Source organism: Mobula birostris, chromosome 7 (genome assembly GCF_030028105.1).
Source record: "Mobula birostris isolate sMobBir1 chromosome 7, sMobBir1.hap1, whole genome shotgun sequence".
NCBI classification, from domain to species: Eukaryota; Metazoa; Chordata; class Chondrichthyes; order Myliobatiformes; family Myliobatidae; genus Mobula; species Mobula birostris.
Window position 1 is genome coordinate 36,962,098 of NC_092376.1, and position 26,896 is coordinate 36,988,993.

At 41.7% G+C, this 26,896-nt stretch overlaps 1 protein-coding gene across 1 annotated transcript in view; it reads right to left on the reverse strand.

Annotated features, from left to right (window-relative positions):
* Positions 1-325: 325 nt before the first annotated feature.
* Positions 326-26,896, reverse strand: part of rfc3 (replication factor C (activator 1) 3) — a 33,664-nt gene continuing 7,093 nt past the window's right edge. Inside the window, exons 3-9 of the mRNA XM_072262908.1 lie at positions 19,364-19,431; positions 17,574-17,671; positions 16,553-16,734; positions 11,111-11,247; positions 10,613-10,711; positions 8,001-8,070; positions 326-4,990 (exon numbers count right to left, since the gene is read on the reverse strand). Of these exons, the coding sequence (XP_072119009.1) occupies positions 4,799-4,990; positions 8,001-8,070; positions 10,613-10,711; positions 11,111-11,247; positions 16,553-16,734; positions 17,574-17,671; positions 19,364-19,431 (846 nt within the window). The 3' untranslated portion in view covers positions 326-4,798. The remainder of the gene's footprint in view (positions 4,991-8,000; positions 8,071-10,612; positions 10,712-11,110; positions 11,248-16,552; positions 16,735-17,573; positions 17,672-19,363; positions 19,432-26,896) is intronic.

Genomic DNA, 26,896 nt, shown 5'->3' on the forward strand with positions numbered 1-26,896 from the left:
TACACCGCACGCTATCGAAGCAGTGCTGCCAGGATAATCAAGGACACGACCCACCCAGCCAACATACTTTTCGTCCCTCTTCCCTCTGGGAGAAGGCTCAGGCGCTTGGAGACTCGTACGGTCAGATTTGGGAACAGCTTCTTTCCAACTGTGATAAGACTGCTGAACGGATCCTGACCCGGATCTGGGCCGTACCCTCCAAATATCCGGACCTGCCTCTCAGTTTTTTGGCACTACCTTACTTTCCCTTCTCTATTTTATATTTATGATTTATAATTTAAATTTTTAATATTTACTATTGATTTGTACTCCAGGGAGCACGAAGCACAGAATCAAATATCGCTGTGATGATTGTACGCTCTAGTATCAATAGTTTGGTGACAATAAAGTAAAGTAAATAGGCCAGGTAGTATTCACAAAATACCCCCAGACTAATAATTTTTGGATTCTGGTACATCAATGTACAATATCTGACATTTCAAATGCAGAGAATATACATTGTATTTGTAGGAAAATGAACCAGTAAAACTGAATTCTAAGTGCACTTCAAATTCAAATTGTTGCCTGGTATTTCCAGTTTCCTGACATCTTGGAATAAAAAGTGCAATTTAATTATCTTACAAGTATAAACTCCTACAATATTTCAATTTTAAAGAATGACATTTGCAATGTTTTGAGTGAATTTTGTATTAAATTTCCTTGAGGTTATTAATTGTAAGTCAATTTTCAGTCTGTTAATAGTTATCTTCAGTCATTTTAAACTGGGTCTAATGCAAGTGGTATTAGTTTCAGTGACTTTTAGGTACAGAGACAGTTTCTCTGGGCAACTCATTCTGCTACTTTAATCAACTAAAACAAAATATTGTTCTCAAATATACAATGGAATATATTTAAAAACAAAGTTGCTTTTACAAATTAAATTAAAATTATGCTCAATTTTGCTAGTTTACAGTAGATGTTGCATTTGGTGTTAATATATTTGAGGGGAAAATAGAGTAAAAACCTTTTGAAATGGGTGAAGTTTACACAGACTTTGTAATTACAACCTTCAAAATTTATATCAACTTAAGATAACCACCCATTCCACCTCGTGTTTCACATTTCCAGAATTTTCTTTCCTACCCCAACCTCCTGCGAGTTTCAATTTAATTCATCACTTCCTAACCTAATCATAGGACCATTTATAATGACCAATTAACCTACCCGGTATATCTTTGGACTGTAGGAGGAAACCCACGCATTCCATGGGGAGGACGTACAAGGCCTCCTTACAGAGGACGCCCAGAGCTGCAATAGCGTCACACTAACCGCTATGCTATCGTGATGCTCTCCTGTCACAGCATCACCACTATTTTTCAGCTGTCATTCAATCAGTCTTACTTTACACCCTTTTACAGACCTTCCCTTTTATTGTCACTGCTGCTATATTCTTTGAGCACAAAACTTATGTCATTCCTAACTTTTCCCAGTTCTAATTAAAAAAAAATCAACCTTGAAGATGTAAATCTTTTCCACATTTGCTGCCTGACCTGTTGGATATTCTCAACATTTTCTCTTTTCATTCAGATCTCCTTAATTTTGGATCATCTAGTTGTAGAAAACCTGCCATCTTTATCAAGACCAGTGTAAATGTAACTCTCGTTGGCAGTGCTGTTAACTTCCCTTTGAAATAATTTAGCAAGCAAGGAACAATTAGGGATGGATAATAAATGCTTCATTCATACAAATGTCTACATGCCGTGTGCAAATAAGTTTTACAAACTTGTCTTGCCATCACATTGACCTCAAATGAATTTCTACTTCTCAGTGCATGCAAGGGGAATTCAGGATTATGGGGAAAAAGCAAGAAGGTGGAACTGAGTCCATGGGCAGATCAGACATGATCTTATTGAATGGTGGAGAGGGCCTGATGGACAAGATGGCCTACTCCTGGTCATATTTCTTACGTTCTTGTATCTCCTCACCTTCTCATAATCACAGCGTCATAAAATACCATTTGGTCCTTTGAGTCCAAGCCAACTTTTTCTAGACCAAATGAGTCAGTCATTTTCTCTGTTGCCATTACCTTCGCCCTGCAAATTCATTTCAGTCCAACTTACATTTGTAAACAGTGATCATTGGGAAGATCTGTGGGAAAGAACTAAAACTATGGTTAGGCCAAAACCAGAATTTTGCATTCAGTTCTGGTTATTACACTTCAGAGGATAATTACAAGAATGATTCCAGGAATGAGGAATTTAAGATACAAATTTAAGTTAGAAATGTTAAGCGAATGTAGTGTAAGTGGATGGTTGATGGTTTGCATTGATTTGGTGGGACAAGAGGCCTATTTTCCATGCTGTATATCATTATGATTGCTGTATATAAACTTCCTAAATTTTGTACTTCTCTGTAAAATCACCCCTCAACCTGCATTGCTGTAAGGAGAACAAATCCAACTTCTCAAACTTAACTTGTATCTTTATTCCCTCATTCCTTGAACTATTTTGGTAAATGTCCATTGTTCCACAGACCTTCACATCCTTAAATTATAGGTACCAGAACTGGATACAATACTTCAATCTTGGCTAAACCATGGCTTTATTCAGCGCAACTTCCCTACTTTTGTATCCATTAACCTCATCTACGAAGCTTCGGAAACTAGTTGCTTTGCTGTTTGATCTCATAACATAGAAAACTAGAAAACCTATAACACAATACAGGCCCTTCGGCCCACAAAGCTGTGCCGAACATGTCCTTACCTTAGAAATTACCTAGGGTTACCATATGTCCTACTTCTTCCAGCACTACCCAGAATGTTGTCTTCTACTTTTATTTCTCAGATGCTAATTTGAATAGTTTATACAGGAGATTGAAATGCAAATAGCATTATGATAACAAATTAAATGAAACCCCACTTTCTATTGAGTAAAATTATATGTTGTAGATTTAGGTCAGAAGAAAAAGCCTTCCCTATTCATATCATTCTTATGCTATGCATTCAAACTTGAGTAGCTGTTATACTTTAAAGCTTTGTACATTATAAGCTTCCATTTCAAAATTTGTTTCTTTTTTAAAAAAACACGATCTTTGGTAGACATTCTATTTCTAATTATTCTTGTCCTCATTCATTTTCTAAGCTCATTAGATGTCAGCTCACTAGTATTAGAGATCTTTCATGTTGGCAGCAAATTGGATTTAGAAATAATAAGTTTCCACTGTGTTAACAGATGAGAAAGTGATGGAAATTCAGCCTTAAGGAAGCCTTATGAACATATACGAATAATAAATAATGATATTTTGCAAGGTTCTGCTAGCGGTAGAGTGCTTGGAATTCACTAATAGATCAAGATAAATGAAAGTACACTAATGAGAACTGTCAGGGACAAGCTTGTGGGAATGTACACAAGATCATCAAAACAAATGACTTTAATAACAGCATCTATAAATATTCACACTGAGAATGTCTAATTAAACAATACTTCAGAAACTATGGGGTGAACTTAATTTCAAATATGGATTTTATGAGAATAGGCAGGTATCCAAAACTATTATTGCAGGGTAATTGCAAAATTAGAACTGATCCAGAAAGAATGTGAAATGGCCTTCAGTGACACAGTGATAACAGTTATTTTAATGTCAAACTAATATTAGCTGCTGAACAGCAGACAACGGATTGTCAGGAGTAAAGTCTATATAGACCAGCTGCTACCAATACTGTTCCAACTGCTCATCCAATTAGCCAGTTTGGGATTGGAGCTAAATATGCTACTGGTGAAAAACAAATAATTCTGCAGGATATTAGTCTCTTAATTGCAGAGAGCTATTAAACAAATGAAAATGCTTAGTTTGGGTATTAGATTCTGTCAGCCCCTTGAGGTAAATAAAGGCCTGAAGCACAGAGACCATCTACAGCAAGGTAATTCAAGGAACAAAAAAAATCAACTTGCATTAATATAGATATGATTGAAGACAGTCCAAAAGCAACATTAAGGTATGAAAGTATTCTTAATAATAATCAAAAATATTCTTCCTTGACAAGGTTAAGGATAGGTGAGGGGAAAAGAAGTACAACAGTGAAGCGTTTAATCCAAGTGCAAACTAATCCAATTTAAAGTTGTGTTCAATCCAAAGAACAATTTTTTTCTTCACTTTTGTGAAGAATTTTGAAAGCCAATAAACAAATAAGGATTTGCAAAAAGATCACCATTCATATTAAATAAAAAATTCCCATTCCTTTGGTACCAACTTTTTTCTAGTGACTCGATGCAAATTATTTTTGAGATTTTTAAAAAATACTTTGGAATAATTTGACTAAGAATATCCAATTCTCTATTCATCAATAACATACAGAATACAAATACATTAATTATCCGTTAAAAATCATGGTTATACTTAATTTCAGAAATATGCTTTGTGTATTTGAAGTATAAACTTTTCCAAGTTAGACAGAACACAATACAGCAGCTTTTCCTCTTCCAATCTGCTTCTGTTCTCTTTTCCTCCATTATCTTACAAATTAATTCCAAAAGCAAAGGAATTACATTCAGCTGAAAATAATGAGCTCAAAGTTAACACAAATGGATTTTCATTAATATTAATCCTGTTTATTATGGATTCAGGCAATTATTTACAGCCTATCAGGTTGCGTATTGCTATTTTGGGACAAAAGGGGTTTGTGCAAGACTGGGCGAGGTTTATTCAGAGTAAATCTGAAGTGTACCACAAGTATCAGATTAGATTCTAAAGCATGTAAAGACTCATCCAGTTATATTCACATTCTTTCAAAGCTGAAGAACATCTTTAAACAGAATATTTATTAGAACATCATGGCTTCCATACCATCTTCCATGAATTGTTTATAAATGGCCATAAATTTAGCCACAAATGCTTCCAGGTGATAGATGGCCTTGTTGCCAAGCTGTAGACGATGTTCATAATAAGCAGCCATCTGTGCAACCTCTCCTTTAAGTAAACCATCACAGTTGTTTAACAACTCTAATAAGAGCCCCTAAAACAGGAAAAAAATACAAAGTCCAAAATGTTACAGCTCAATTACACTTGCAAAGAGCAGTTCAAATAGATCAGTGCAATTTATGAATTATTCCAAAACACGTCAGTGATTGTGCAAGCAGACTGTGATAAGCAATCATACTTCTAACTTGGTCGAAAATGCAATTTAACCAATGTCGAACATGTAATTTCAATCACTTTTCCTCTTTACTCATTTGATTATCTGTTCTTGTTAGTTGGACACAAATTCTATATGGACATTTAAATTTGACGTTAATTGGCTTTATTCACACAGTCCTTTCAACTACTCCAATCTTCTGCCACTATTTGCAAACTAGCATTTTGCAGCATATTCTACAATAATTCAAAATGCAGGAGTATTTCTTTATGTACTAGGTCACAATGGCAAAGAGCACTGTAATGAAATCTTTGAATTTTTTGCTGTCAATCATAGTTTTTGTTTGCATCTGAAAGGCAGCTCCATTGGGATTATCAGAGACCTCAGTATTCAGTCCCTTGCTTTAAATAATGCACATTAATGTTTTATAACTAAATTAGGGACCATGATAAAGAAGTTTGTAGATAATTCTAAAATTGGCTGTGTGGCTGACAGTGAGGAGGATAGCTTCAGGCTGTAGAAAGATACTGATGGTCTGATCAGTAGGGCATAGAAATAGCAAATATAATTTAATTCGCAGAATTATGAGATAACCTGCTGGGGAGATGTAACACTGGAATACATGATAAATGGGAGGTTACCAACAAATGTAGGGAACTGTGATTATACTGAAAAGAGCATACTAGGATATAGTGGAGAAGCTAGAGATATTTTATTTGGAATAGAGTAAACTAAAAGGAAATTTAACTGAGGTACATAAAATCAAGTGAAGCCTGGATAGGAAATAATAAATAGGAAGGACCCATTTTCCATCACAGAGGGAATCAAAAACCAGAAGGCCTCAAGTTAAATTAATTAGATAGCAATAGGCATGATAAAGTTCCCCCCCTCCCCCCATATGATGGGATAGACCGAAGGGCAGGGAGCTCAAGGTATTACAGGAAAAATACAAGCATGGACAGAAAATTGGATGACTCGTAGAAGGCAAAGAGTGGGAATAAAGGCCTTCATGTTGGTTGACAGTAACTAGCGGTGTTCCGCAGGGATCAGTGTTGGGTCCATACTTTTCATATTGTATGTTAATGATCTGGATGACGGAACTGATAACTTTGTGGCAAAGTTTACAGCTGATTTGAAGATAGGTGGAGGAAAAGGTAGTGTTGAGGAAACAGGGAGGCTGTAGAAGGACTTGGACAGATTGGGAGAATGAACAAAGAAGTGGCAGATGGAATATAGTGCAAGGAAGTGTACAGTCATGCACTTCGGTAGAAGGAATAAAAGCATAATCTATTTTCCGAACAGGGAGGAAATTCAAGAATTAAAGGTGCAAATGGAGGTCCTGCCCTTTAACTTAGCATCTAACTCCCTGAACTCCCTATGCAGAACCTCATCACTCATCCTACCCATGTCATTAGTACCTACATGGACCACGACTTCTGGCTGTTCACCCACCCACTCAAGAACGCTGAGGACTCGATCTGAGATATCCCAGACCCCGGCACATGGGAGGCAACATACCATATGGGAATCTCATTCTCACCCACAGAACCTCTTGTCCATTTCCCTAACTAACGAATCCTTTATCACCACAGTTGCCTCTTCTTCCCACCCACCCCCCCACCTTCTGAGCAACAGAGGTATACTTGGTGCCAAACACCCGACCACTGGGACTTCCCTTTGTTAGGTCACCCCCCCCCCCCCCCCACAGTATCCAAAGTGATACCTGTTGTTGAGGGGAATGGCCCACAGGACTCCTTAACCCCCTTCCCCTTCCTGACTGTCACCCAATTTCCTATGTCCTACACCTTGGGTGTAACTACTTCTCCATATGTCCTATCTATCACCCTTTCAGCCTCTCGAATAATCTGGAGTTCATCCAGTTCCAGCTCCAACTCTTTAACACTTCTCACAGTTGTAGTCATCGGGGGCACTGGAGGTCTCCCTGCCTTCCCACATCCCACATTTCACTATCCTACCTGTCATCCCCAGTGTCCTAGTTGAGCAGATATAAAGAAGAGAAGGAAAAACTTGAGCTTTTCTTTCCTTTGTTTACTGAGCGAAGCCTCTTTGCTGAAGCCTCGAAGAGCTAAAACCTTAAGATCACCACTCCATGTGCACTTGACGACAGCTGCAGCACTTGCTCCCACCTAATCAATCCCAAAAGCCAACTGACTGTTACTCAAAGCTCTATTAACGCTGCCATGACCCGCTCCTGCCTTTTATCCTCGGTCAGTGGACCTGATTGACGTTCCCTCCCCTGTGTACTTAACCTATATCTAACAGCTGCTAACCTGTAATCTTTGGACTGTGGGAGGAAACTTGAGGAAATCCAAACGCTTGGTGGAAGAATGCACAAACTTTTTACAGACAACCAAACTCCAAACTGATGCCCCAAATTGTAATAGCATTGTGCTAAGAACAACACTACCATGGTGCCCACTTGTTAAAAGATGATTTTAGTTTATGGAATTTGACAGTGTGAAGTATTTTTAAAATAAAAGTCACAAATTCATATAACTTGTATATGAATTGCTTACAAAATTTAAGAAACAATAAATGTGCAAGAAAATTTCTTCTTCCTTCTGAATTACATTATCATTGCTCTGCAATTTAAAAAATTTAGATGAGCCAAACTGTTCAATTCTTCTCAATAATCTTTTCAATCAACAATGGAAATCATGTTTGGGGAGATGGCAAAAGAAACTGATGTTGCAATCTAGAATAAAATCAGGGCACTGAAAGAATTTAGCAAATCAAAAATCAAAGGAGACAAAGCATATAAAGTCAATGTTTTGGATTGAGACCCTGCAACAGGACTGAATAGGTTTGGGCACATTTTTCTAGAATAATCTAATCTAATGATGCGGTTAAATGGTGTTCTAAAACAAACCTTCATTATTATCTCAGGAGGTATGCAGTGGGTCAGTAGCTCATACAAACGTCCACGGACTTCCAGCAGCCTGAGTAAAGAAAAAAGGCATCTCAAAAAATTTGCATAATAAATTATGTGAAACATCAAGTGCTTGAGAGAATTTTTCAACATTATGCTCAGCTAGACTAGACGATTACCTTCAAATAACTTTAATTGCCGAATACTTTCTTGCTTCCTGACAAAACGTCCTTAAAACCACTAAGGCTATAACCAAAAAGCATTGCCTATATGCAATGTATCGCACTTAACCAAACTTAATACTGTAATTACATATCTTGCTAATGATGTTTCCTTATTAACTCGTTTATAACCAGCAGACTTCTTTTGAAGGGAGGTTGTCACTAATAACGCAAACTTCCTATTAATCTGCTCTGCAAAGATCTACAGAACATTTCTAGTTAATAGTCTAGATTTCACAGTAGGGATAGCAGAGAGACTATTGACATATGGAGTAAACCAGACACCAATCTGGTCTATAATTGTGCTGTAGAAGACAATAATGAAATTGGCTTCATACTCCCACCTCATGCATTACAATCATGAAACTTATCTTCTCCTTTACTACATACATCTTGCCACATGATTTGATGCTGGACTGGGTACTAAAGAAAGACTTGTCCATTCATCTGCAGATAAACAACATTACACACATCTTAATAACAAGTCAAAGCCAAGAGATTATAAACTAGACAGGAATCACCACTCTGTGTAAAAACAATTTACCTGCAGATCTGCTCTGAACTTATCCCTTCTTACATAAATACCTGCCCTCTATTATTAGACATTTCAAACTGGGAAAGAGATACTACCAATCAACACATCTATGCCTCTCATGATTTTGTAAACGTCCATCAGGTCTCCCCTCAACTTCTGCCACATGAGGGAAAACAATCCTAGTTTGTCGAATCTCTCCTTATAGCAGATACCCTCTAACTGAGGCAGCATCCCAGTAAACCTCTTTCTATCCTCTCCAAAGCCTCCAGATCCATCCTATAGTGGGTGACCAGAAATGAATGCAATAGTCCAGATGTGACCTACCAGAGCTTTACAAAGTTGCAACATAACTTGCTGACTCTTGAACTCAGTTCCTTGACTGATAAAGGCAAGCATGTCATATGCCTCTTCACCACCCTATCAACTTGAGATAATTTTCAGGGAGTTCTACAATTGACTTTACATTAGATCTCCCAAAATGCAAGACTGGATAATATCAGTAGACCAAACTCAGCAGCTGTCCAACAACAATAATTAAATAGGTAGTAAACAACATAGCCTTACAGGGGAAAAAAATGTTGCTTGAAGAAGCCACTAATATTTGAAGAATTAAGTGCATATTACCTGATCATATCCATGACTGCCATAAGGCAAACATGGCTAACTGCCAATTAAACAGAGTGGAAGACATGCAAGATCCCTTCACCCCCAAACAAATTCAGTCATAAATTTACGGGAGTGAATGATAATTCTTGCATCTTGAATCTGTTCTCTACAAAAAGCTAATGTGATTATGATGGCCACTTTAATTCAACATATTTTTTTATAAACCTTCTGATGGTTATGTTTCTCAAAAAACTGAACATCTGCTGCTTTGCGCTGCTATTTTTTTCCCCCGATATTTAAATCACTTCAGTTCACGAGAACTGTAGAATGCCAATACCACTAATCAGAGATCAGTAAATGAGGGAAGTGAAATCCATGTTTGTTCATCATATTCTCATATGACAATTTTAATACTTGAGAAATCCTGTCAAAACAAAGCAGCTTGGTGCAAGAGTTCAATTCATCTCCAGGTGATACTGGTGGGAAGTGTCTGTTAAAGCTCAGAATTCCAGGTCAAATAACATTCACAGTCATCCAGTGTACATACCACTAGGCTCAAGGACAGCTTCAAACCTCCTGTTATCATTCTTGAACAGACCTCTGGTATGATAAGATGGACTCTTGGCCTCAATTGACTTCATTATGTCATTGCACTTTATTGTTTACGAGTGCAGTACTTTCTGTAGAGCTTTTACACTTTATTCTGTATTGTTATTGTATTACCTTTTTCTACTCAATGCACTGTGTAATGATTTTGAAATGTATGAACAGTATGCGAGATAAACTTTACACTTTACATGTGATAATAATACCAATCTTTGAATTATGCAACGAATGTGTTAGAAAGTGTTAATTCTTTTTGCAATAATTACACAAGTCAAATGTGATTAACTAGCAGAATTTAATAATAAAAAACCCTTGTCTTTATTAGACAACAAAAATATTTTAATGGTAATTACGTGCTAGCACACCTATGTTTGATGGCAAGACTGCACGTTAGTCACACGTTTGTGCTCCAAGTCCTGTTCACCCAAGACCCTTTAATTATGATCTGTATTATCTCTCAGTTTTAGCTTAAAATTCCAAATATGATGAACTTTTTTTGTGATAACATTCCTCCATCACTGAAACATTCTTCAAACCTTAAACCGAGAACGCTGCATTTACTCACTTCTGGCTTCTGCAATCAAAGATGGGATAAAGCAAGCGATGGATATATTAGAAGTAAAAACAGTAACTTCAAGGATTACCTTTGTGGTGTTTGCTGGCTGACAATGGCATTAGCAGTTTCTCTGAGATATATTTCCCAGTCTGTCTCAGGAATGTCCTGTTCTGCTGAAAATGGATATCTGAAGTACAAAAGAATGTTTACAGTTGAATAACTAAGGAAATTTAGCTATTGTCACATCTTCTCTTCTATTTCAGTGTATGGTAAAGAATAATGAGGTGCTTATAAAAAAAAATTAATAAACATACTCTGTGTGAAGAGAATTGAGAAAATATTTAAACTCAAATTCTTTAAGTATAACACTGAGGATATGGCAGTTAGGTACAGATTAGCAATCAAAGGACTAGGATAATTGAGAAAATAGGACATTAATCCTTATCATGGCAGACTGAACATCTAAATTTAGTTAAGAACTTCACCATGACCCAAAAAACAATTACAAATGAGAAATTGAATACTGGTACTGCCAGTGAAAGCTATATCACCAAAATGAAAGTAATCAATCTTGTTTATTACTTACTGTTGGACCCTGCAAGCTTCACACATAAGCAATGCTTTCCTCAGGTTCCGATCAGACTTTTCAGCAATATTCCGAGCCAATTCCTGAGGAAGTATGAGGCCTTCTTTCTTGCAAACTCCACTTAGCACATGACAAATCTAGGAAGCACACAAATATACATCTCCTCAGGTCCCACCATCAGCTCTTGGGTCCTCAGAGACTCCATCTTCCTCCCACTCCAACTTCTCTGAAAAGCTCGACCCTGCCCTTTTCTCAGATGCTACCAGCCCTCTTCCCCTTCTAATCCCAGCTCTCATCCATGCCAAGTCTTCACAATTCCCTCTGACCTTCCTGTCTCTGAGGCAGAATGTTTGTTCCTCTGGGCCCACACCTCAGTGACTCTGCGCCCGCCATGATGGTGAGTTCTGCTCCGTGCCTACTTCTTTGGCAATGTCTCTCCAGTCACACCAGTGATTTTTTTCTCCCATCTTCAGCCCTCCTCCTCTTCCTGAACATCCCGCTCTGGATCTTTTCATTGCTAACTGTCGATGAGACATCAACCGTCTCAACTTCATCACTTCCCTCTCCAATTCTAACCTCACTCCTCTCGAACACACTGCCATCCTCTTTCTCTGCACTAATCCTAACCCCACCATCAAACCCGCAGATGAGGGGGGTGGGTGGCAATTGCTGCAGTAATCAGGTGGATTGACCTCTATCTTGCTGAGGCCAGGCGACAATTCTCAGACACCTCCTCTTACTTTCCCCTTAAACAGGACCTCACCAAGGAACACCAGGCCATTGTCATCCACACCTTCAGTGACCTTATTAACTGGGGATCTCCCATCCACTGCCACCAATGTCAGTTTCCTTACCCTGCACTTCCTGTTACTACCTCCTACCCAAGATCCACAAATCAGCCTGTCCAGGTAACCCATTGTTTCTGCTTGTTCCTGCCCCACCGAACCTATAACAGCGCACCCCAACTTAGTTTTATCCGCCCGGTTCAGTCCCTTCTTACCTACATCCGTGACACTTCACACACTCTGGATCTTTTCAATTACTTCAAGTTCCCTGACCCCAATTGTCTCACTTCCACGATGGATGTCCAGACCCTATATACCTCCAACCCTCATCAAGAGGGCCTTAAAGTTCTCTGCTTCTTTCTGGATTTTAGACCCAGCCGGTTCCCCTCCACTACCACTCTCCTCCATCTAGCGCAGAGGTCCCCAACCTTTTTGGCACTGCGGACCAGTTTAAAATTGACAATATTCTTGTGGACCGGCCGACCGGGGTGGGGGTAGGGTTGCCAACGGACAAGAGTAGCAGTCAAACACATTGATTTTACCCCGAGGAAGACTACAATGACCATGAAGCCTTGCGCGGGCACTAGTGCGCATGCGTGTACCTGCCGATTTTTTTTTCTGCAAATCGTTTTTGGCGATTCTGTTCAGGGGTGGGGGGTGTTAATCACGACCGGAATATAGGTGATAAGTGGCTTATACACTCAATTTCGTTTCTAAAAGGGTTTATCTAATGAATTTAATATTAAACACACAGCGCATATTTTCCTCGCATGGATATAGTGATGTTAATTATCAGGGGAAGACAGGGGAGCTTGAAGTAAGTGTTGAACAAACTTCCAGTAGAAGTGGTAGAGGCAGGTTCGATATTATCATTTAAAGAAGTATTGGATAGGTATATGGACAGGAAAGGAATGGAGGGTTGTGGGCTGAGTGCAGGTCAGTGGGACTAGGTGAGAGTAATGTTCCGCACGGGCTAGAAGGGCAGAGATGGCCTGTTTCCGTGCTGTAATTGTTATATGGTTATATAAGTAAGTCAACAGCATCATAACATTTTAAGTAACATTTGGATATTAAACACACAGCACATTTTCCCCACATGAACATATAAAGTCATTGCAACACACCAATATTGCTGAATCAGTGGGAGCCCTGGGCTTGTTTCCCTGCAACAAGACAGTCCTATCGAGGGGTGATGGGAGACAGCGATACTCTAACGGGGTTCCTTATGTCCAGTCTATTCCGCAATTTAGTTTTCGTTGCATTCATTGCAGAGATATGTTGGAAATTGAAGCAACGTTTTCAGTGCTTTCGTGGCTATCTCAGGATATCTAGCTTTGACTTTAATCCAGAATGCCGGCAGAGATGTTACGTCAAACATACTTTTCAGCCCGCCGTCACTTGCTAGCTCGAGGAGTTGACCTCCTTCCTGCGCTGACAGGGATGACGCGCGGGTAATGACCTTGCGTGTGTTCAAATTCAACAGTGGCCCTGACGGGGAATGAGGAAAGGTGCAGCTGGCTCATATCGCCAAATCATATCGTTTCCTCGTGGCCCGGTAGCACATGCTTTGTGGCCTGGTACCAGTCCGCGGCCCAGTGGTTGGGGACCGCTGGTCTAGCGGAACTTGCCCTCACTCTCAATAATTTCTCCTTCGGCTCCTCCCACTTCCTTCAAACCAAAGATGTAGCCAGGGACATTCAGATGGTTCTCAGCTATGCCTGCCTTTTTGTCACATCTGTAAACATCAACTGTCCATCATAGATGGAACGAGCTTCCAGCAGAAGTGGTAGAGGCAGGTTCGATATTGTCGTTTAAAGTAAAATTGAATAGCTATATGGACAGGAAAGGAATGGAGGGTTATGGGCTGAGTGCAGGTCGGTGGGACACGGTGACAGTAGGCGTTCGGCATGGATTAGAAGAGTCGAGATGGCCTGTTTCCGTGCTGTAATTGTTACATGGTTATATATGGAAGAGTCTATATTCCTAGTCTACACCAGTATCATTCCCCAGCATTTCCTAATCTATACTGATGACTGCATTGGTGCTGCTTCCCGTACCCATGCAGAGCTCGTCAATTTCATTAACTTCCACCCTGCCATCAAATTTACCTGGTCCATTTGCAACACCTCCCGCCCCTTTCTTGATCTCTTTGTCTCCATCTCTGGTGATAGTTCCTCCTGTCCTCACCTACCATCCCACAAGCCTCTGCATCCAACACATAATTCTCCATAACTTCTGCTATCTCCAACGGGAACCCACCGTCAAGCACATCTTTCCCTGCCCCCTCACTTTTCGCAGGGATTGCTCCGAATAACAACAATCTCGGTAAATGTATCACTGAGGATCTTACTTGGCCTGTATATTGGGAGATAGAGAGGCCGCTTTGCCGAGCTCCACCCACCAGAAAAAGTGGGATCTCTCAGTGGCTACCCATTTCAATTCTACTTCCTATTCCCATTCCAACATGTCAGTCCATGGTCACCTCTACTGCTGCAAAGAGGCCACACTCAGACTGGAAGGAGCAACACCTTATATTCTGTCTGGATAACCTCCAAGCTGATGGCATGAACATTGATTTCTTGAATTTCCAATAACTGCCCCCCTTCAACATTCCCCTATTCCCATTTCCCCCTTACCTGCTCATCAACTCCTTCTGCTGCTCCTCCCCCTTCCCTTTCTCCCGTGGTCCTCTGCTCTCTCCTATCAGATTCCCCCTTCTTCAGCCCTTTATCTCCTTCACTAATCAACCTTCCAGCTCTACTTCACCACTCTCGTTCTGGTTTCATCTATCACCTCCCACCTTGTACTTTTTCCTCCCCTCCCCCCCACCTTCTTGCTCTGAATCCTCAAACCTTTCCCCCAGTCCTGATGAAGGGTCTCGGCCTGAAAAGTCAACTGTTTACTCTTTTCCATAGACGCTGCCTGGTCTGCTGCATTCCATCAGCATTTTGTACATGTTGCTTGTACTTCCAGCATCTGCAGATCTTCTCTTGTTTGTACATTTCCTTTTTATTCACTTAATGACTTTCTGGCAAGCAGATGCATGCAGCTCAAAATCATGTGAATATTCTCTGCTCTGAAAGATTCTCTAGTCTATCCAATGAGATATCAAATATTGTGTCCAAAGCCATTAACATTATTTCACATTCAGATGCAGATTAATATTTATCACATGTGCACCGAAACAAAGTGAAATGTATTATTTGCCTTAACAATCAAAAAACCACACCCAAAGATGTGGTGGGGGCAGCCACAAAATGCCACTATACATTCTGGCACAAACATAGCATGCCCACAATGTTCAACACCAAAACAAAGCAACACAACACAGAATAACAAGTAGTAGCAGCAGCAACAACAACAGAGCAGAACAAGGCAACAGCAACATAACAAGCTCCTTTTCCCACCCTCCCATACACACAGGCCTCCAACCCCAGGATGGGCCAATTTTGGGTTTTCAGTCTTTGGACCTGGCGCCTCAAACATACACATCAGGTCTCCAACTTTCAGTCTCTGCCCCAGACTCACTCTCCAGCTTTTTAGTAGGAGTCAGATGTTGGTAGTGGAAGTCTGTTTTCCACGTTGGAAGCCTGTGACCAGTGGTGGACTGCATTGATTAGTGCTGGAGTGATTGTTGTTTGTCAAATATATTAACAATTTGATTAAGAATGTAGCTGGCATAGTTAAGAAGTTTGCAAACTATGTCAAAATTAGTGGTGAAATAGACAGTGAAGGTTATCTAAGATTATGACAATTAAGATCAACTGGAAAACTAGGCCACAGAACAGCCCAATTTAACTCAGACAAGTACGAAGGTTTGCACTTTAGGTATTTAAACCAGGGCAATACTTGTACAGTAAACAACAGGGCTGTGAAGATTATTGTATAACAGAGAGACCTAGGGATACAAATATAAAGTTGACTTAAAGTGGAATGTGCATGCTTTCCTTCATTCATCACAGCATTGAGTACAAGAGCTGGAACTTCAGGTTGCAACAGTACAAGATGCTGGTGAGATGCACCTGAAATATTATATACAGTACTGGTTGATAGGCTTTAGAAAGGATGTCATTAAGCTGGAAAGGATTCAGAAAAAGGTTAACAAGAAGACTACTGGGACTGGAGGGCTTGAGTTATAAGAGACTGAAGTATAGGAGCATAAGGGGTAGCATTAGGGATACATAAAACACGAGAGGCACAGCTAAGGGGAATGGTCATAGTCCTTTTTCCTAGGGTAGTGGAGTCTAAACCTCAAGGGTATTAGCGCAAAGCGAGCGGGTTACGATTTAAGGAGGATCTGAGGGGCAACTTTTTCCAAAACAAGGGTGATGGATATATCGAATAAGCTGCCAGACAAAATGATAGAGGTAGGAACATTGGATAGAACAGGTTTAGAGGAACAACGGGCCAAATGCAGACACTTTGGACTAGCTCAGTAAGGCATTATGGTTGGTTTGGACAAGTTGGGTCAAAGGGCCTGTTTCCATGCTGACTAATCCTATGACCCTATATAAATTTAGTCCAAATTTTGTAAATCACTGTATAAACTGATTGACTCATAGGCCTGAAAAATAAAGATAATTCCATTAAACTACTTACATTAAGAATAAATCAAAAACTAAAAGTAAGTATTTAATAAAGACAAAAAAACACTTACTTCCTCAATGCTAGGTGCAGAGACACGGACTGCAAGACATCGGCTACGAATAGGAGGAATAACTTTTGATGTTGAGTTACAGCAAAGAATTAATCTGCATGTGGACATGTACTTTTCCATTGTCCTCCTCAATGCATGCTGGGCATCCTTTGTTAGTCTGTCAACTTCTGTTAGTAATACAACTGGCAGAAACAGCAAAATGAAAGCACTTAAACATTTCACTGGCTGTTCAGCTTCACTCCATACAGTAAATGCATTTAAGAAGCAAAGTCTAGAGTTACCACTATTATCAATAAAATGCATAACAAAAATGTATGGAATGTTAAATCAAATAGCACCAGTAGAGAGTAAAACAGAGTTCCAGGTAAATGACCTTTCAACAGAACAGTATTCTTCAAGGAGTGGTGATCAAAAAGGCGGTGCCCATTATCAAGGACCCCCATCATTCAGGACATGTCCGCTTCTCATTGTTACCATCAGGAAGGAAGTACAGAAGCTGGAAGGCACACTCTCAGCAATTCAGGAATGGCTTTTCCTCTTTGCTGTCCAATTTCTAAGTGGGCATTGAACCCATGAACACTACCTCATTTTTTAAACTACTATTTTTAATTTAACTATTTAATATACATATATTCTTACTGTAATTATTTTTCTATATTTATCAGTATTACATTGTACTCCTGCTGCTAACAAATTTCACAACATATGCCAGTGATATTAAACCTGATTCTGAATGTGCTATGTTGTTCTGAAAATGTTTGGTCAACTTTTGAGCTGCAAAAGAATTCAAACTACAATGGTATCTATTGAGCTAAATATATCATTATCACCAATGGGATATTATGCGAAAGTATTTAAACAGCTCTTTTGGTTTTTCTTATTGAAAACCAATTCATTGTGATACAAGCCAGATGTTGAAAAAACCCAAACTAGTTATCAATCTGGATAAATAAGAGATTTTGTTTTTCTTTAGAAAATAATTTATTTGAAATAAAGTTTTTAAAATTGTATAGCTTCTTACCTTTGAAGTCTCTCTGAGTACTTGTCTCAAGTTGTTGAGACTGTGCCACTGTTTTAATTAGTTCTTGAATAACCACTCGGTCACTGTTCCCAGCATCACTGGAACAAAAAAAAATTGCCCTCATTTTAGCCTGGAAGTCAATTCTGTACTAGGGAAATCCAGAAAGTGGTCATGCAAAATGTAACTACCAGGATCATTTAAGTAGGGCTCCTACCACATGCAGGCTGATAGACAGCTGAACACTTCATGCAAGGAATCAGCTTCATAAAGTAGAATTATTAAAATAACTTCACCAATGCATTCACTTTTGCCTGCTTTCAGTTGGTGTTTGGCTTAGGCCTTACTCAGAATCTGGCTGATAGTGATTAAAATTAGAATCCCTAAAATGAAGACAGCCAGTCTGAGAGTAATATTTAACATCCCAACCAATTTATTGAAAACTTATTGACATTGTCCCTTTAAAATTCCATGGTTAAATCCATTAATAGATGGATTTATTTCCAAATACCTTTGGCTCCTCAACTTCCATCTTAGCTATGTGGTAGTTCAGGTTCAGCTTGGTATTCTACAATTTGAGATATTTTAAGTTGGAAATAATACACAATTACTGGACATGAAATTGAGAAAAACTTATTCTAAATATATATACGTATCACCCTCTTTTCACTCTGCTGAGTTGTAGTCTCATTGCTGTTTTCCAAAGTCCTGTACAAGTTACCATAATCCTGATTAAGCTTTGAAAATGAGCAATGGAAGCTCTTTGAAGGCAGGAAAATTATCTTGCATTCATCTACATCCATTATGGGCCAACATTTCAATGACTGGCTGGAACACTGCCTTAGGAATCTCTTCAAAAGGATGAGGTGCTGATGCATGATGCGTGGATTCATCTTCATTTAATAAAACATAGAACAGTACAGGCCCTGTGACCCAGGATGCAGTGCTGACCTTTCAATCTACTCCAAGATCAATATAACCCACATAGCCCTCCATTTTTCTTTTATCCATGTGTCTATCTAGGATGTTCTTAAATGTTCCTAATGTATCTGCCTCTACCACTACCTCTGGCTATGCATTCCATGTACTTACCACTCTTGTGTAAAAATACACACCTCTGACATTACCGTATACTCCAACTGCCTTAAGAGTATCCCCTCTCATTTTAGTCATTGCTGCATTGGCATAAAAGCACTGCAGTCCTCTCTATCAACACCTCTCGTCATCTTATGCACTTCTATCATGTCTCCTCTCATCCTGCTTCACTCCAGAGGAAAACCCTAGCATGCTCAACCTTTTCTCATAAGACTTACTCTCTAGTCCAGGCAGCATCATGATACATCTCCCCTGCATTCTCTCTAAAGCTTCCACATGCTTCCTATAATGATGCAACCAGAACTGAACACAATACTGCAAGTGCGGTCTTAACAGTTTTAATAAACTGCCGACATTACCTTGCAGCTCTTGAACTCAATCCCCTGACTAATGAAGGCCCAGATAGCATATGCTTCTTAAACACATCTACCAACTTGCACAACTGTGGGATTTACAGATGTGGACCCCAAGATCCCTGTTCCTCCAAATTGCTAAGAATCCTGCAATTAACCTTGTACTCTGCCTTCAAGTTCGACCCTCCAAAGTATATTACTTCCCAATATTCCAGATTGAACACCATCAGCTATTTAATTGCCATTTCAAGTAAAACAAAATTCAAATTATTAATGCTGCTCCAATTTTTTAAGATTACGAAAAGTAAAGATTCAATAAAGTTCTCTCTGTTCAAGAATGCTTACCTTGCATTCACTTCAAGGTGATAATTGCTTGCTATTGTGCTTATTTCCAGCTTCTTTTTAGATGGTGTCTGCAAGGATGCACAATAAACTTATGAGAATTTTACAACATTAATAGTCCTTTTACTAATTTGTTTCATCACATCCTAATTTCTACAAAGGCTAACTTAACCATTCATTGCTAAAACATAATTGCTTCATTAAAAGATAAAAGTTCAATTCATAAGTAGCACCATGTCCTATACATTACTGACACTAATGTCTTTTAGAACTGATTTGCCATTCTTTCCCATCACACTTTACAGACAACATGCCTAGATCCACCAATATAATTAACTATTAAATGGGCTCTCAAATAGCCTAGCAAGCCACCCAATTTTACCATTACCCCTTTGTTGAAACAGAAATAAAAATATACCCAGCATCAACCTGGACACCAAATTCACACAGTGGAAGAGATGTTGCCACCATACCAAATCTTGCAAATGTAAATTCAAAGTTCGAAGTAAGCTTACAATGAAAATACATATACTGCCCTGAGATGAGATTTTGGGATTGCCCAAATTTGGAATTGTGTCCATCAGGCTAGTCAAAACACAGCCTGGCAGTTCTACCCAGGGATCACACTTTACAGACAACATGTCACACTCATCCATCACATTTTCAAGACATGTCCTGTCAAAACGGCAGAACCAACCCTCTAGAGGAGGTAGCACAGTAGCATCTGTGGAGGATATTGCCAGAGGCATCCTCCACATTCAACTCCAGTTCCCATAGTATTTTGGCATCAAGTCAAACATGGTGCAAAGTAAACTCCTCCTGATTCCTTATTGTCTTCCTCTAATGAAGCAATGCTTCCCTACGTTGAACAGGACGTGGAAGAATCATAGCTAGCAAGGGTCCAGACATACACTGAAAAAGGGGCCTACAACATCGATCGTCAAGATGGTTAGATATTACCACTACAGACCTGAATAGGTGAGGCACAAAAGGATACAGATCCAACAGGCAAATGAGATTCGTGTAGATGGGCAAAAATGCATGGGTCTGGTGGGCAGGAGAACCCAGTTCTGCTCTGTACAACTCAATGACCAAGTCGTCAATAGTATGTGGTCAGAATGAATCTGCGGCAGGGAGTCATAAATCCACTTGCACTCCACCTTAGCAATCTACCTGTGGCAGACGCATCTGTAAACAACATGACTGATAGAGGTGACCATCGCTGAGTCCTTGTGAAAAAGAAGTCTGTCTTCACACTGAAAACTCACTCTATTATGCTGCATGACACAATTGTCCTAAATGGGATAGATTCAAAATATTTTTTGGCAGCTCAAAACAGGGCTGCCAGAAGATACTGTAGACTTCTGGCAGCCCTGTTTCGAGTTGCCAGAAAATATTCTGAATCTATCTCATTTAGGACAATTGTGCCATGCAGCACAATAGTCTTATCAGTGCAACAAAAGTGGACACTTGAAAAATCTGAACTCAGTCAGTTCAGATTCAAGTCAGGAGGTCATTTGTAGTTCAATAAGTGCAGAAAATGGTGCTGCAATCACCTCCAAGGATATCCAAACATGGGCTGCCAAATTAGTGAAGCAGCAAAATAGGACTATGAACATGATAAACAGAAAGCAATAGATGGAGCTAAGCAATCTCAAACTGAACAGATAAGATTGAAATCTGCTGTTCAACCCATATTGCATTGTCAAGTCGAGCTGAGTTTGTTGTCATATGACAAATACAATGAGGTACAGGTGCAATAACTTGCTTGCATCAATACCATAGGTACATAAATTCAGAAAACATACAGAACATAAGTAAATTATATCAGACCATGAAGAAATTAAAAACATTGTGAATGGTGGTAGGCAGCTAAAGAGTTAATAGGAGTTGGCTCAAGAACACCTCCACCTTCAACAACTCTAGCTTGTGAATGCTAAAGAAAAAGCTGAAAACCATGCTATAACCTCCTCACTAATGATCCTCAAAGATCCAATCACATCCTTAGGGCAAATATGAATCGAGAGCTGAATCTCAGTGCAAAATGAATGACTGTCGTTTAGTGGCGACATAATGGAGATACAACAGACTGCAGATGCTGGAATCTGGAGAGGGAAAAAAAGTGTTGGAGAAACTCTACAAATCAAGCAGCAGCTGTGGAGCCAAAGAAATGCTCAATGTTTCAGTTTGAGACCCTGTATCAAGACAGAGAACGTGAAGGGAAAATAGTTAATTATAAAGAAGTGAGAGGGATGAGAGAGGGTCTCATATTTGATAGGTAGAATGAGGCGAGGTGGGTGATGATGGGCAGATGAAACCAGGATTGTGAAAGGTGGAAAGAGAAAGAAAGCAGCTCCATCTGCCCATCATCTTGCATCTCATTTACCAGTCTGTCTCACCCTTCCTTCTTTGTACAAGTTACTTTCCTCCTTCACTTTCAGTCCTGACTGAGTATGATCGAGAACCTCTTGTAAAACTGAAATCCACAGCTGTTAAGGAGACAACAATCCAACGACTGAAGTCATGTAAAAGAAGCTATTTTATGAAGTCTTGAGAAGTCAAGCATTCCGGTTCTAGAACACGATCACGAGTGTTTCCCATGGTAGTATCCTATGTAGCAATGTCTTCAGCTCTTCATCATTGACCTTCCCTCCATCATAAAATCAGGTGAGAAATGTTCAATAGCATTCCCCCTCCCCACCCCGACCACGACCCCATGCTGCATGTCATTCTGAGTTAGAAAAATATTACTGTTCCTGTTTTGTTATAGGTTTCTTATAGTATATAGTTAAAATTTTCATTCCACTTAAATCAACCAGATTGCTCCATTTAGAATAGTTTATTTTGCACATAACATCTCATTTACATGTAACTGGGTCTTGGTTACACTGGCTGCTGAGGTGTCTAAAATGGCTTCTTTGTATGTTATATAAAATGGGTTTTTTGTAATAATAACTGCAATGTAAGGAGTTCTCTCTCTCCCTGCTTGTTTGGGTTATATTATTGATGAGGGAGGGAATGAACCAATGAGTGTCCATGTTATTCTATCTGTATGTGTGGGAACCTGGGTGAGTGCGTGGGGTTTTTCGGGAAGAGAACAGAAGAGGAAGGACGTGCTGGACGCACACTGGTCAACCACCGTGGTTGGTCCCAGGCGGCGGGTCAAGGAGGTCGGCGGAGATCAAATGGTGGAATGAAGACCCCATTAATTGAGCTCCAATGGTTGTGCACGAAGTGGTTGAACTCTGATGAGTTTGGCGCCTTTTATTTTCATTTGATATTGTATCTCTATTAATTACATAGTTCCAGTAAGCTTTATAAAGTGTAATCTGTAAATCGTACATTGTGTGCTGTCTGATATTTGATGTGTGAGTTTGTACCAGGTGGCATTACACAGCAACTACACAAATGTGAGACACGGTTTGGCGGGCAGACGGGGTTCCCCCTAGATAAACACGAGCCAATAGCCCTGAGCGTTATATTTGGTGGAGGCCATCATCCGGGATTGAATTCTGTGGAAGCTGGGTAAACCGCCACGTAAGTTAGTGCGGAGATGGACCTGGATAAGACTGCAAGCTGGTGTGAGTCCGAGGATGTACCGGTTAATCATGTGTGCGTGTTAAGTGGGGGGGATTTTCACACTTCGGAAGAAGTGCTAGTGCGAGGGTTGAGTCTGATTAAAGCTATCGGCAAGGTAGAACTCATAGCTGGAAGGTGCGGTAAGGGAGTGGAATCCAGCTTGGTGCTGATTCATACGAGTGCCGACGTCATGACACTGGAACTGCCAACCACGATCAGCGTCCCGGGCGAGGAGGGGCCATGGGGCCTTCACATTCTCCCGGAGGATGAATGTGAGGAGACACCGGAGGAAGAGTTTGAGGAGACACTAGGGGAGGTGCCAGTAGCCAGTGGTGGAGGGTTGAAGGAATTTGCGAGGGAATTAGTTCTCGGAATAATGAGGGAGGAGGGGCAAGAGGGGTCAGAGTGGGAAGGATTGGTCAGGCCCCACCCCCCCAGCTAGAGGTGAGACCTCCGAGTTGGCAGTCGCCATTATCTCCCTGGTGACAAGGGCTGAGGGGCCCTGCCCGAAGCTGAGAATATTCTCAGGAGCCACGTCCACCCCGGAAGGGGAGGACGATTATGAGACATGGATCGAAAACACGTCCCAGTTGTTAGGGGAGTGGCCAGGCTCAAATGAAGAAAAGAGACAGCGATTGGCGGAAAGTTTGTGGGGAGTGGCGGCTGGTGTCGTCCGGGGGCTGAAAGCTGAACAGCCCTCGGCTTCCCTGGCGGAGTATCTGGAAGCTTTGGAGGGCGCACTTGGATTGACGGGAGGTTCCTGGGAGCTCTTAGGGGAGTTTCAAAACATGCGGCAGAGAAAAGGGGAAAAGCTCTCAGAATACATTTTTCAGCTGGAGATAATGCTTAATGGGTTGCTGTGCTGAGGGGTAGTGAAGGCAGAAGAGGTGGCGAAGTTGAGGATGAATCAGATATCTAGGGGTTCCCTGGGGGAGGACAAGCTGGCTTGGAGTCTCCGGCAGTCCTATAAAAGGAGCCCCCCTCCATCGTTCATTCAGTTGACTAGAGAAGAGCGGGAGGATGAGAGCACGTTGGGCAAGAAAGAGGACTCTGGCCACCAGGGACGATCCTCAGCGGTACGGGAGGTGGTGGCAGGGTTGAGAACCAAGCGACCCAAGGGGCCCCAGGTGGGTAGGGACCCCTCCCATGAGTGGGTTGACAAGGAGAGCACCCCCTTCAGAGGGTGGGCCGCGTAGAGGGCTGGGAGTGAAGGGTGTCCCAGGAGGAGAGGGGCGGCGGGTAGCGTGTGCTCTAACTGTGGGAAAGAGGGGCACTTCCGGAGGGATTGTGAGACAAGACGCCCCCCGGAGGGCAAGCCCCCGGGCGACTAAGAAGGGAGAGGTATCGGGAAACTTAGGAGAAACTCAGTGAGGGAACGTACTGGAGTCTCTGGAGGAACACGTTCCCCGAAATCTACCATGGGACCCGCACAAGCCCAAGCCCTTATTCCGGATTAGTGGGACCCCGCTCCAGCGTGTCCCTATGGATAGAGGAAATCTTTGCAAGGGCCATTCTCGACACCGGGTCGCAGGTCATCTTATTGTACCAGTCATTCTACGACAAATATCTAAAGCATTTGCCCGTAACCCTGTTTAATGCCTTGGAGATTTGGGGTATAAGTGATGGTGATTACCTGTATGATGGGTACCTGTCAGTGAGATTGGAATTCTCGGAGGGCGATGTGGGAGTGTCTGAAGCCCTTGAGACGCTGGTATTAGTTTGTCCGGATCTGGTACTGCCCTTTTGGTGGGGACTAACACCCCTCTTGTGCGAAGGCTCCTGGGAGCCTGTAAGGAGATTTCAGGAGTGGGTATTACCAGATTCTGATGAGTACGGCCGATAAAGAGAAGGCGACCTTCATCTGTCCCCTGGGATTCTTTCAGTTCGAATGAATGCCCCAAGGCATATCGGGGGCCCCAGCCACCTTTCAGTGGGTCATGGAGAGGACAGTGGGGGATATGAAGTTGCTTGAGGTGTTGGTGTATCCGGATGACTTGACAGTGTTTGGATGTACTTTGGAAGAACATGAGGAGTGGCTGCTGAAAGTGTTAAGCCATCTGAAGGAGGAAGGGTTGAAACTTTCCATGGACAAATGCCAGTTCTGCAAGACGTCTGTTGGCTATGTCGGACACATAATCTCGTGAGATGGAGTGGCTACTGATCCGGCTAAGATAGATGCAGTGACCACCTGGCTGAGACCCCAGGCTGTGAGCGCCCTGCACTCGTTTTTGGGGTTCTGTGGGTATTATTGGCGATTCATGAAAGGATACGCTAAACTGAGTCACCCCTTGAACCAGCTTTGTGTGGCTATCCCCCCCCCACCCCCCCGTGGGGAAGAAAAGGGAGACCGAGGGCAGGAGGCAGGAGGATATCTGAACCCGTCGGAGCCCTTTGGACCGAGGTGGGATGCCCAATGCGAGGAGGCATTCCAATCTCTGAAAAGGGCGCTGACACAGGCCCCGGTGTTGGCTTTCGCCGAGCCCCGGAAGCTGTATGTGCTGCACACTGATGCCAGCCGAGAGTGGCTGGGGGCTGTCCTGTACCAGGAGCAGGGCAATGGATGAGGCCGGTGGCGTTTGTCAGCTGAAGTTTGTCACCTTCTGAGAGAAACTATCCCACTCACAAGTTGGAGTTTCTGGTGCTGAAATGGGTGGTGGTGGACAAATTGAGCGACTATCTATACGGGGCCAAGTTTGAGGTGAGGACGGACAACAATCCTCTCACTTATATCCTGACCTCGGCGAAACTGGACACTACAGGGCATCGGTAGTTGGCGGCCTTGTCTGCCTATGAGTTCAGCCTGAAGTACCGGCCAGAGAGCTGGAACATCGATGCAGATGCTTTATCTCGTCGGGCGCATGAGGGATCGGGCACAGACGAGGAGTGGGAGAGCGTCCCTGTGCTGGGAGTGAAGGCCATGTGTCAATTTGTGAGCGACGCTAAAGCCAGGGACCCGATGGGGCCGGATCAGGCAGTGGATCAATTGGGGGTTGATGATGACGTGCTAGGCACTGTTTATTGTAATTTAACTGCTCTAAAGAACAAGCAGTTGCCGGAGTTGAACCCCGAGGAAGTGGGGTCAGCTCAATGAGATGACCCGGGCATTGGCACTACCTGGTACGCGGCTAAAAAGGGGGATATAGCTCAGGCGGAGAAGCCGAAACACACCTCAGTGCCCTTACTACTGAAGGAGTGGCCTTGGTTGAAACTGAAGAACCAAATCTTATACCGGATCACATCACCCCCGGCGTTGCCAGCTGGTCCTGCCTGAGAAGTATCTGAAGACTGCGCTCCAGTCACTACATGATGATTCTAGGCATTTGGGGGTGGAAAAGACCCATGGATTACTCAAGGACTGGTTTTACTGCCCCTGGATGAGGAGGGAGGTTTAGGAATACTGTAAGACATGCAGTCGCTGCATCCGGAGGAAGACCTTGCCGGCGCAGGCGGCTCCTTTGTTCCATTTGCAGAGTGCGGGACAATAGGTATGGATTTCCGGTCTATTGAGCCAGACACCAGCAACACCGCGAATGTCTTAGTCATCACGGATCACTACACTAGGTATGCTCAGGCATTTCCCACTAAGGACCAGAAAGCGACTACAGTGGCAAAGGTGTTATGGGGAGGCCATAATGAACAAATTACCTCTCCCATAACACCTTTGCCACTGTAGTCGCTTTCTGATCCTTAGTGGGAAACGCCTGAGTCAGCACATCGGACATTTGGTTCACTATTACAGTTGCACCTGCAATGATGCTACGGGGTACTCGCCTTATTATCTGATGTTTGGGTGGGAAGCGAGGTTGCCCATTGACCTGTGTTTTGGGACTGAAGCAGGTGAATTACCTTCGAAGCCCTATCTGAAGTATGTGTGCGATATGAGGAGGGAGTTGAAAAGGGCTGAGGCGGCGGTCACCAAGCAGAATTAAGGGAATAAGAGGAGGTATGATCAGAAAG